The following is a 10,857-nucleotide window of genomic DNA, read 5'->3' as shown; positions in this document are numbered from 1 at the left end:
GGAGCTAGTAAGTCCATTCCTTTGGAAGATATATCATCTGCGAAGAATTTCGATTCTGCGATATAACGCAGCAATATTGTGTGCCATTCTTATTTATGTTTGAATTACAATATTCTCTAGTTTCTGGTTTACCTGCTTGGGTATCTGAAAACAAATATAGTTGGTGTTAGTGATATAAACCAACTAATATATATAGAATATTGAAAAAGTTATATAAAATGGGATACCAATTAAAAGATAATAGAATTTAGAACCTTTCTTGGGTGATAGATGCAAGCCTAATGCATGCACGTTGAGGTTGAGAGCTTGAACGACACGAGAAGGGAGGAGAACCGGAGAGCAGGCTGCACGTACAGTCATATATAGCATATTATTAATCTTTCATAAATGGGGCTTGTAATTTAATGTTCCATATAATATTCTTTTTTTTTTTTGTTTTTTTTTTTTTTTTGACATGTCCACACAAGAAGGGGGAAGGGAGATTCGAATTAGTGACCTCCACTTCATTAAGTGTGGTCCTAGCCGATTGAGCTACCTCTTGAGGACAATGTTCCATATAATATTCATAATATTGACAATATCTTAATCTCATTCATAATTATAATCTTTCATAAATGGTTTCTCATTTATAATTATAATTTCATAAATGCTTGTAATTATGAATACCTTAATTCAATTACGTGTTATAAATCCTGTAATTATATAAGTGTGGCTCACATGTCACGTACGGAGTAATTAGACGCAAACTAAGGTGTTGAGTACTTTATATTAAAAAGGAAAAACAATTGATAAATAATAAATTAGTCATTGTAGTTAACCTAAATTACAAATCGTTCGTGTGGTGTGAAAAATATGGATAAATGAAAAATCAAACCATGTGGTTGGCTTAAATTATAAATTGTTCTATATCGTATGAAAGTAAACTCAGAGGTCATTAGGATATGCCAAAAAAAAAAAAAAAAAATAGTCTCTAAAGTCAAATTTCGTTAAAATATTTGTCAAATTTTGTTAGATGTCATATCAACGTCAATAAAATAGCTATACATTTCACTCTTAATAAAAAATTAGAAATATATTAAACTAAAATATTAATTTTTTTATTTTTTTAAAATTAATTTGTTAGTTTTTATTTTATTAATTTTTTTATTTCAATTTTTAAGAGAATAAGGGTATTATAAGAATATAATAAAAAGTGTCATTTTTTACACACTTTGGTAGTTTAATGTATCATTTTAGCACACTTTAAACGTTATGGAGCTATTTCAAAAACGGTTGTTAGTTCATGAGGATTTTTTACATTTTTCTCTATTAAAAATTATTTGTGAAATCATTCTTAGAATTTAGGAAAAACTTTAGAAAATTTTCTTGAACTTCTACTCGTTTTGACACTATCCCTTAAAGTTTAAAAACTTTCAATTAAGGGTATTAAACTTTCAATTGCCCAATTCCGTTAGGATTTTTGTCAAAATGCCCAAAATACCCCTTTTCTAAAAAAAAAATTGCAAAGATGTTTTTTTTATTAAAAATAAATAAACACTTGAATCTTTTATATATATGAGTATTTTTGGTACTTTGAGAAAAATTAACGGAAAATCATAACGAAATGGGGTAATTGAAAGTTTTTGAACTTTTGGATACTTTCATTACGTGTGGAAGTTCAAATGGTTTTTGTAAAATTTTCCCTAAAATTTATTTTTGTTCCTTAATGAAGAAATAATTAAGGAAATGTTTTAATTGAAGGTCTCTAACCTAGCCTATAAATACAGAACTTGTGTATTTCATGTATAAGGCATCATTTGGAATAAATTAGAAAATACTTCTCTATTAAAATATTATTGAGATTCTTTTATTCACTTAAACAAATATAATTGGAAATAATTCTAAATCTTTTTTTACGCCATATTCAAACATACTATTATTTTGATGGTTCTAAGATTATGGTCAACTAATCAACTATGGTTCCACCGGCCAACTAGTTTGGCAATCAAACTGATAATTTGACAAAAACGCCCACAAACACATTTCAAGAGATTCTATACTACACATGTAAACGTACAACTTGTTATGTACGTGACTGATTTTACCAACACGCAACGAAATAAATTATTAGATTTTGAGAAACCTACACCATTTTAATTTGTTAAAGAAACCTACACATTTTCTAATACAATGTTTTTCAAATTTTCTGCATACATTTTCATTATTTCATCATACTTAAATAGAAAATATTACAATCAGTAAAGAAGAAAATAAAAAATAATCTGTATGATTACAATCAGTATGACTACAATCAATCCTCTGAAAAAAGTAATCCTCCTATAAAGTTATCTTATCATATATTCTAACATTAAAAAAATCAAAAAAAAAAATCAAAAAAAAAATCCTATCATATTATATATTCTAATATTAATATCTGTTCCACTTAAAATTCTATTTTCATAACACAACTCTTTGTTTTTTTTTGGGTAGACAACCCTTTTGACATACACGTAACATTGTACCTGGCTTCTTTCTTGGTTGGGAGTTGGCGTCTGCCCTTCGTGGAAGAAAAACACCAGTACCACACGATTTTCTGTCTTGCTCCAGGAAGAAAGCTTGCATTCCAAATCCTCCTCCACGACATTCCTCTTTGGGTCCAAGTTTTGGTCTATGATGTGGTGATCTTATGCTATATTTCAAATGCTGATGACAAACTTCCGTTAAACATTATAGCTATCTAATTAAGCATATCAATTAATATTTCAAACACCAAAAGGATAAGCACAATCCTAGGAAGACAGAATACCTGTGGAAGTGTCTCTGCAGGAGATTTGAGACGATAATGCTGTTGTTGAGGTTGTCGTTGCCTCATATTTGCCTAAGAAAATAAATTTTTGAATCAACAAATTAAGCACTCAACCTATACAGCAATGAAGCTTTTAATTTATTTATTTTTTCATGAGTATATATATATATATATATATATATATATATATGCAGCTAGCAGTGGAGTTTTGTTTTTGAAAGAATACAGCAGTGAAGTTGATGTAATTAACCATAATTAAATCTACAATAACAAAAGGAACAAACAAACGTATATGTTTTCTTGTGAGATTCTTGGGGAGTGAAGGAAAAGAGTCCAAGCACAGCACATAATAGAAAAGGTCATCAACTTCATTTATCAATACCAACAAAACATACGAACTAACTATTTATAGTAATTATACCTTTGTGTTTATGGCACAATCCTCATCTAGAACATGTGAAGGTAACCGCAACTTTCCTTCTTCAAAACAAACCTCCACATTCTCAGCAGCCATGAGAGACAGAGACACAGAGAAAGTAAGTTAGACAGGTTTTGTTTCAGTTCCTTTCTGGTTTGGAAAGAGAGAGAGAGAGGGGGGGTTTTTAAAGCTCCAACTTCAAACCTGCAACATAACTATAAGATATATTTAATTACTTTGAAGAAATAGTGGGGGGGAGTAGATATGGGCTTTGCATGCGTGGGACATATACCAACGACGTCGTCTCTCTAGCGCGTCTCCTCACTCATGCTAGATCGGTTAGGATTGACAATTTTTTACACTATCTATGAATCTAATATAAACCCAACATGATATTAAAGAATTAGGGTTAAAGAGTTTGCCCCGTTTAATTAAATATGTTGGATTAAGATTGACGTGTATAGTCTTATATATATTCATGCTTGAACATGATTTGAGCTCGATACGCGATATAATGACAGATGATTTTTGATATGATCATTCACGAACTCAATAAAATTAGAAAGTTAAAGTTGAGATGTTTGATCATTTTAATTAAATGAGTCGAGTTATAGTTAACCTATATGTTCTTATACACATGTGTCGACACAATCCGAACCCGACACGCAAACACGAATTGACACCTCTAAGGTGCCTGCATATTCATGTTTTTTGGTAGGCAAATTAACAACTGCAAATTGGCTCATCAGTCATGGCCAGCAACTGAAAATTCAACCCTAAAATGACAAAAAAGAAGGAATATTTTCAATGGAAGTGGTGGGTGGCCCTTTTTTCCGCTTTGTATTTCTTCACATTTCTTCAAATATGCATTATTATTTATTGCACTGTGTTTGGCTCCAAGTATTGACATCCTAGACATTAGAAAAAATTAAAAATCATTATACAAATTAAAAAACTAGTGTGTGGCATGCATATATCAACTTGAAGCATTTCAAATGGAGCCCGGCCATGTCGAAATTTAGCGGTTAAGTTAATTTACTCCATTCTAAACTATTTCTGCTTTTCTGAATATGATACTACAATATAAAGGAGATTTGTGTCATTTGGGAGATCTAAGTCAACAGGACGTGGGTTGGGTTGGGTTGGGTTGGGTAAACCCCTTTCTCTTTGGTTGTTGCAGTTATATTTTCCTCACGTAACGATGATCTGCTAGCTGCTAGCTCCATAACCCCTCTTGTTTATGTCATTTTAATTTGTTTAATTTTCTTTTGGAGTTGGACCATTTAAGTCGAGATTCTGGTCATGATATATATATTTATTTATTTATATATGATTTATTTGTGTATGCAGCGGCTAGTGGCGCTGGCTTCTTACCCACCACACCAACCCTCCCAAAATCTTTGAAATGTTTGGTTTGGGAAAGTGGGTCCTCTAGCAGTTTAACTAGAATGGATCATTTGAGTTGAAGATCTGTCTCTAGCGTATTGGATCATTTTAGCTTCTTTATTTAAATTGAAACTAATCCATGTTTACTTTACTTTATTCGTTCCTCCGGTCCACATCTCTTATCATCAAATTGTTTGATAAAATCTCTAGTTTTTATTTATTTTTTAGCGAAAAAGTAGGTCGAAGAGACCAATTGTGACTATTTTATCTGGGCATGACCATAGTAGCACCTACCCACTAAGAGCTATATTTAGACAGTAAGAACCGCATGCGCTCCCTCAAGTCCGACTGAGCCATAGTCTGACCCAGCCCCACTAGAGCATCAATAAAAATCCAAGATGACTAATACTAATCAGGCATACGTGATTTAATTTTTTTTTACAGCACCTAAACCAAGTCCATTATAGTTTTGAATGGTTGCAAAATTTTTCATTCATTGACAACATAAAAGATCACATTGATACATAAGATTAACCTTTAATAATAAATCTTTAGCAAAATATGAATTCTTCCATTGAATTCCAGCTAAGAACAGGTGCTAGAAACTTCACTGATACACATTTTACTAGTTAATTTTATGAGCTTATGAGTCTCCCCATTCAACTGAACATTGTCCTTTGCCATGCGTTCTGCTACTATAAGTGGCATCTTACCAGCTTTTGCGTAAGCTTGTAGCAGGCAGTTATATACCTCAGTGCTCAAATGGCCAGCATTTCGTAAAATGACCAATAATTGCTCTGCCCCTTCAACGTTGCCTTGCTCCCCAAGCTTCTTAAACATTTCTCTGACCAACCTTTCATGAGGATCCCATTTTTTCACACTACCAACAGCTTTGGTGAAATAATGTAAAACCTTGTCCATCTGCTTCTTTTTCAGATAACCCCATGTAAGAAGCTCCCAAGTAGTGTAACAAGCAGTACTGCCTTTTTCTACCATTCGATTGTAAAAGTTTTCAGCCATTCCCATCTGGTCTCGGTTGATGTAAGCTGCAAGAAGTATGTTTGAAACCCTAGCATCACCAGTCCCAGAAACTGACTCCCACTCACTATAGAGTTTCTCAGCTTCTTCGAACTCCCCAAGTTTCACAAGTGAGGATAACATGCAAGTGTATTCAGCATCGTTCATTTTGCGAAAGCACGATTTCATCTTTTTCCAGATTCGAAAAACTCCATCCTTGTCCCCAATATTTGTATGCAAACTAAGGAGAGAAGAATATGCAACTCGATTTTTCCGAGAAGCCTTCTTCTCCATCTCTTTCAAAGTATGCGACGCTTTTTCGTGGAGTGCCTTTTTAATATACAAGTTGGTTAGTGTACTATACGTAACCCAATCCGGATCTATTTTTGCCTTCTTTAGCTCAAGGAAAATTTGTTCTGCAGTTTCAACATCATTTTGGGAAGCACAGACGGTTAACCATAAATTGTAGGTAACAACATCTGGTGTGGTGTTCTTCTTGAGCTCCTGAATCACTCCAGGAACCTTCTCTAGCTGCCCATTTGAGATATACAGAGAAAGCATGTGGTTGTAAGGAAAGGAACTCTTCAAGAAACCACATTCTGACATTTTCTCCATTAGAGCCTCAGCTTTGGCAGACAATTTGTTTTGGACATAGACATGGAGAAGAGCCGAATAGGTGGGGTGGTCTGTCATCCGATCAGGAAGATCCTCAAAGAACTTTTCTGCACTATTTAGACCACGAACTTTTGCAATCAAGTCCAAGTGGACAGCATAGTCACCTGGTAGCAGTTTGATATCTTGCTGTAATCTCATCCATTCACATACCTGCATAAACAATCAAATCAAGATTGTAACTTCCCAATTGTGAAGGACACAACTATGACGGTAAATGAATTGAACCATTCACAATCAGATTGAGCCGGCATGTAACAAATTGAGCTTAAACAAAAATTTAGGAATATTAAATGAGTCAAACTCGTATAAACTCGACTCAGTTCGTATAAATTTGTATAATTTTATTATTATCATTTTTTATAGTGTGGTTTTTAATTTTTTTTTTTAAAAAAAAAATGCATGGGAATTTTCTTTCAAATGTGATAAATATAGCTTGAATTCTTGTAATTGTGAATCTTGATATAGATATGTGTGTATATGTGTATAATGAAAGTCATATATATATATATATATATATATAAACTCAAAATTGGATACATTGGCTTGCTCTCAATGTATCTACAATGGTTACTTGTAAATCACATAAATACTTGAAACATACACACGTACATATATGTATATATATAAGATTGTAGATATGGTTATAACAAATAGTATAAATATTCCACTTCATGATAAAATAATTTATTACAAAATTGGATTATTCATAATTGGATACATTGGCTTGATCGCAATGTATCTACAATGGTTACTTTTTTTTTTTGTTGATAAATAATGTATATTCAAACAACGCGCAGAAGGACGCAACCCATATACGTAGGAAGTATACAAGAGAACCCATAATCCATAGAGAAAGAAGACCGTAAATCTAGAAACTTAGAAAAAGTAGAAACAAGTACAATATTTGAAAACAAACACACACAAATAAAATGACTAGTCAATTTGGAACTTTCCTATAATCACTTATAAAGCTTAACCTAATAAGTAAGTAATGTGAAACTTAACATCCATGAGTGTCTTCATAAACTATCCACTCTATGTGGGTTAGTACTCATCTTCCCAATATGGGACCGGTGTATTACAAATTCCCCCCTTTAAACCCTTGACATCCTTGTTAGAGCCACATCATGCAATGTTGATAGTACCAAACGTCATTAATTGATAGCTCTAATACCATTTTCAACAACTAAGAGAAAAGCGATAGTCACATATGCGCTATCACCCCAAAATGATTAGTCAATTTAGAGTTTCCATATAATCACTTATGAAACCTAATTTCACCTAATAAGTAAGCAATATAGAATGAAACTTAGCACCCATGAATGTCTTTATAAACCTTCATCTTGTCAATATAGAACCGGTGTGTTACATATGCATATGTGCGCTAAGTACTCATTGCTAAGCTCTAAAAAGTTGTGATCATAATCCACACAACAGTTTCAAGAGTGTGCACAAAGGAGGGTTTTGTCTTCCAACTCTAGAAATCTCTGATACAATTATGGTTTCTTATTTTACATCCTAACTTTCTTTCCCAGGAACTAGACTTTCAAAAACCTACCTACTCTCTCACTTTCAAACCCCATTAGCATCTTTATAAGCTCATTTACCTTCGACGAACAAGTATTACACATCTCACTATCCCAGTGCACATGCTAAGCGGTTTACATATTTTGCATTTCATTTCCGCATAATTTTCTCAATCCTAACCATAAAAGGAACTGGAGCAAGAACTATAAAGGATAATAGAACCTAGAATGTAAATTTCAAACCTTTTGCACAAATGACATAACCACATAAGGCTCACTTCATCTTTCTTTCTCCCTAAACACCCTACCTCTTCTTCTCTACAACTCCCACCAACCATAAAGCTGGACAGTGGAAACCTGCATTCCCATTTCATAATATCATTCTTGTTCAGCAGAAAATTCCAAAAATTGTGACTTAACACTAAATCCAACCCTTCAAACTGTAAACCAAAACCTGCCCGCTATCAAACACGTAACTAAATTATCCCATACAAATGACCAACAAGAAAAACTCAACCCCTCACCAAAAACGAATTGCCACATTGATACTAACCATCAAGCTGGCAAGATACCAAAATAACTCGCAACATACAACTTCAGATTCAAAACTTTAACCATAACCCAATACAGAAATCCCCAAAACCCATCATTTCCAAAACCCCCAACTCTATCTCTAATAAAACAACTTCAAATTCAAACCTTTAACCATAACCTAATATAGAAATCCCCAAAACCCATCATTTCCAAAACCCCCAACTCTATCTCTAACAAAAGAACTCGCAACGTACAACTTCTCAAACTTTTAACCAGAACCCCATTTAGAAATCCTCAAAACCCATAATTCTAAAACCCCAACTCTATTTCTAACAACAACAACCATAATCACTAGCCCACTACAAAGCCAAACGCGAGTATAAGAATATCAAAAAAATTAAAATAAAAAATAAAAAATAAAGAGAATGAAAAGAAAAGCATAAACTTAAAAAAGCAAGAAAAAGACCTCGAGGGCGTGTTTGTAGCGCTTGAGCTTGCGGAGCTCGCGGACGATGCGATTGAGCTCGTACTTGCGGACCGTGCGGCCCTCTTCCATCCATTTACGAATGGCAATGACGGCGCTGCGTTTTGAGTACGCCAGGCTCATAAGCCTCCGGCCCAGCGTGTCTCTTCCGCCGCCGCCTGAGTTATTGGTGGCTCCGCCACCTGTCGTCATTGCCTTCTCCACCTCCGCAGCCGCCGAGAAGCGGCGAGCGCGGCCAATGGAAGCGCTGATGGAGCGGAGCAACATGCTTTATGAAAGTAGCACCACTCTGACGTCTCGGTGGAACCTTTTACTTTAGTTTGAGCTTGCGTTGTGGGTAACTGGGCATGGTGTAGGTAGTAGTGCAAAGTAGGTCGAGTGAGGGTGGGTAGGCCCATTTATCTTTAAGGCTTGCCCTGGCCTTTATTTGGGCTTGGGCTAGGGCTAATGCGTCTACTGATTGAACCACAACAATTAATTAGTAATATATGTACGAGTGTTTGCAATTTTTTTTTTTTTTTCTTTTTCTTTTTCTTTTTCTAGTAACAGTAGGAAGAGAATGAGGGAGACGAGGAGAAATGAAAATGCTGTCAAAAAAGGAACTGGTTACGGCCCAATAAGCCACAGAGTGAGTACAGAAGTTTACACTTCTATTGACTTCTCTTACTTTCCAATAAGAATGAGTAGGAATAGAGTCAAAAGAATCAGAGATTATTGAGGAGATACACCAATTTTAAGAAATATCAAGGTGCTGAAGAGCTAGTATGACAACCTGAGAGTCTCATTCAATAATAAAGCGATCAAGGTTAAATAAAAGAGGAGGCCAGAGATAGCTAGATGAGCAGCAAGAGCTTCACCATAATTGGGTCGGCGTGGGTTGTTGACTTTAGAAAGTAGAAACCATACTAATGATGTGCCCTTCCGAGTTACGGCAAACTGCCACTTGCATAGAGAAATAGTCACGTATAACAGTATCAAAATTAATTTTAGGGTTAACTACTTTAATAGTACTTCAGTTTACACATTTTTATTTTTTTCCCCCTATGTTTTCAATACAGCCAAATGTGATACCTCACTTATGAGAAAATACAAAATCAATACCTCGTTAGTTTTCGTCAGTCCCAATTAACGGAATTCCACTTCATCTGCCATGTGGCACTCTAAAAATATGCCACATGTCATAAAAATTAAAAATAATTAATAATAATAATAATAAACCTAAAAAAAGAAGGAAAAAGTTGAAAATTCTATAGGGTGGCCAGTCACCCCATCTTGGCCAATGGGGGTGGTCGGCCACTCCCATTTTGGCCATTGGGGGTGGCTGAGCCACTCCCAATGCCGGTCTAGGGGAGGCCGAACCACCCCCAAGGCTGGTCTAGGGGAGGCCGAACCACCCCCAAGGCTGGTCTCTTTATCTTGTCCATTTTTGCACCAACAATTTTGTTTGGGAGAAATTTCTCTCTCTATATCTAAATCCCTTTCACACACCTCATAGCGATCGATTTCCTGGAGATTAGATTCTGTGTGAGTGGTCTTATTCAAATTTGAAGATTTTGAAGCTAAGAGTTTCAATTTGTGCGCTTTTTTTTTTTTTTTAAGGGAAATTTTTGGATATTTGTTATGACAAACCCTAGAAACCAAGATTCAATTGGTAACGATGACATCGAGGATCTTGATCACATGAATTGATACTACGGCAAGGACTTTGACGACTCGTCATCGATGGATGCCGAATCCGGTGCGAGTTCTAGTGGTTCGCGAGAGATCGGCGGGCTGAGGAGCGAAGCAGGGCTTGCAGACCGGTTGACAGACATTCTTGTCCCACTCCCAAATCTAGTGAGAGTGGCCGCGTGGCCACCCCTAGGCCATGGGGGGTGGCTGCGCGCCACCCCAATACTGGTGGGAGTGGCCACCCCCACCCCCCCACTTGGCAGCCACCCCTTCTAATTTTTTTTTAATTTTTTTTTTAATTAACTTTTTAATTTTTTATTTGAAATAATCAAGAGTAGGTTTTTTTTTTTTTTTTTTTAAA

The 10,857-nt window shown here is 35.1% G+C and overlaps 2 protein-coding genes across 2 annotated transcripts; both read right to left on the bottom strand.

The window, feature by feature from the left end:
- Positions 1-4: 4 nt before the first annotated feature.
- On the bottom strand, positions 5-3,299 carry LOC132169069 (uncharacterized). The gene is made up of 5 exons (XM_059580157.2): positions 3,207-3,299; positions 2,786-2,857; positions 2,502-2,682; positions 255-344; positions 5-144 (listed from the first exon to the last, which is right to left on the bottom strand). Exons 1-5 carry the CDS (start codon positions 3,297-3,299, stop codon positions 5-7), a joined length of 576 nt encoding a protein of 191 aa, XP_059436140.1.
- Positions 3,300-5,104: 1,805 nt separating this feature from the next.
- Positions 5,105-9,136, bottom strand: LOC132171073 (Pentatricopeptide repeat (PPR) superfamily protein). The gene is made up of 2 exons (XM_059582289.2): positions 8,808-9,136; positions 5,105-6,431 (listed from the first exon to the last, which is right to left on the bottom strand). Exons 1-2 carry the CDS (start codon positions 9,090-9,092, stop codon positions 5,175-5,177), a joined length of 1,542 nt encoding a protein of 513 aa, XP_059438272.2. The 5' UTR covers positions 9,093-9,136; the 3' UTR covers positions 5,105-5,174.
- Between the last annotated feature and the right edge of the window lie 1,721 nt (positions 9,137-10,857).

Source organism: Corylus avellana, chromosome 1 (assembly GCF_965113065.1).
Source record: "Corylus avellana chromosome 1, dhCorAvel1.hap1.2, whole genome shotgun sequence".
Taxonomy (NCBI): Eukaryota; Viridiplantae; Streptophyta; class Magnoliopsida; order Fagales; family Betulaceae; genus Corylus; species Corylus avellana.
Note: the sequence above shows the minus strand (reverse complement) of the source record. Positions and strands in the feature narration are given on the sequence as shown.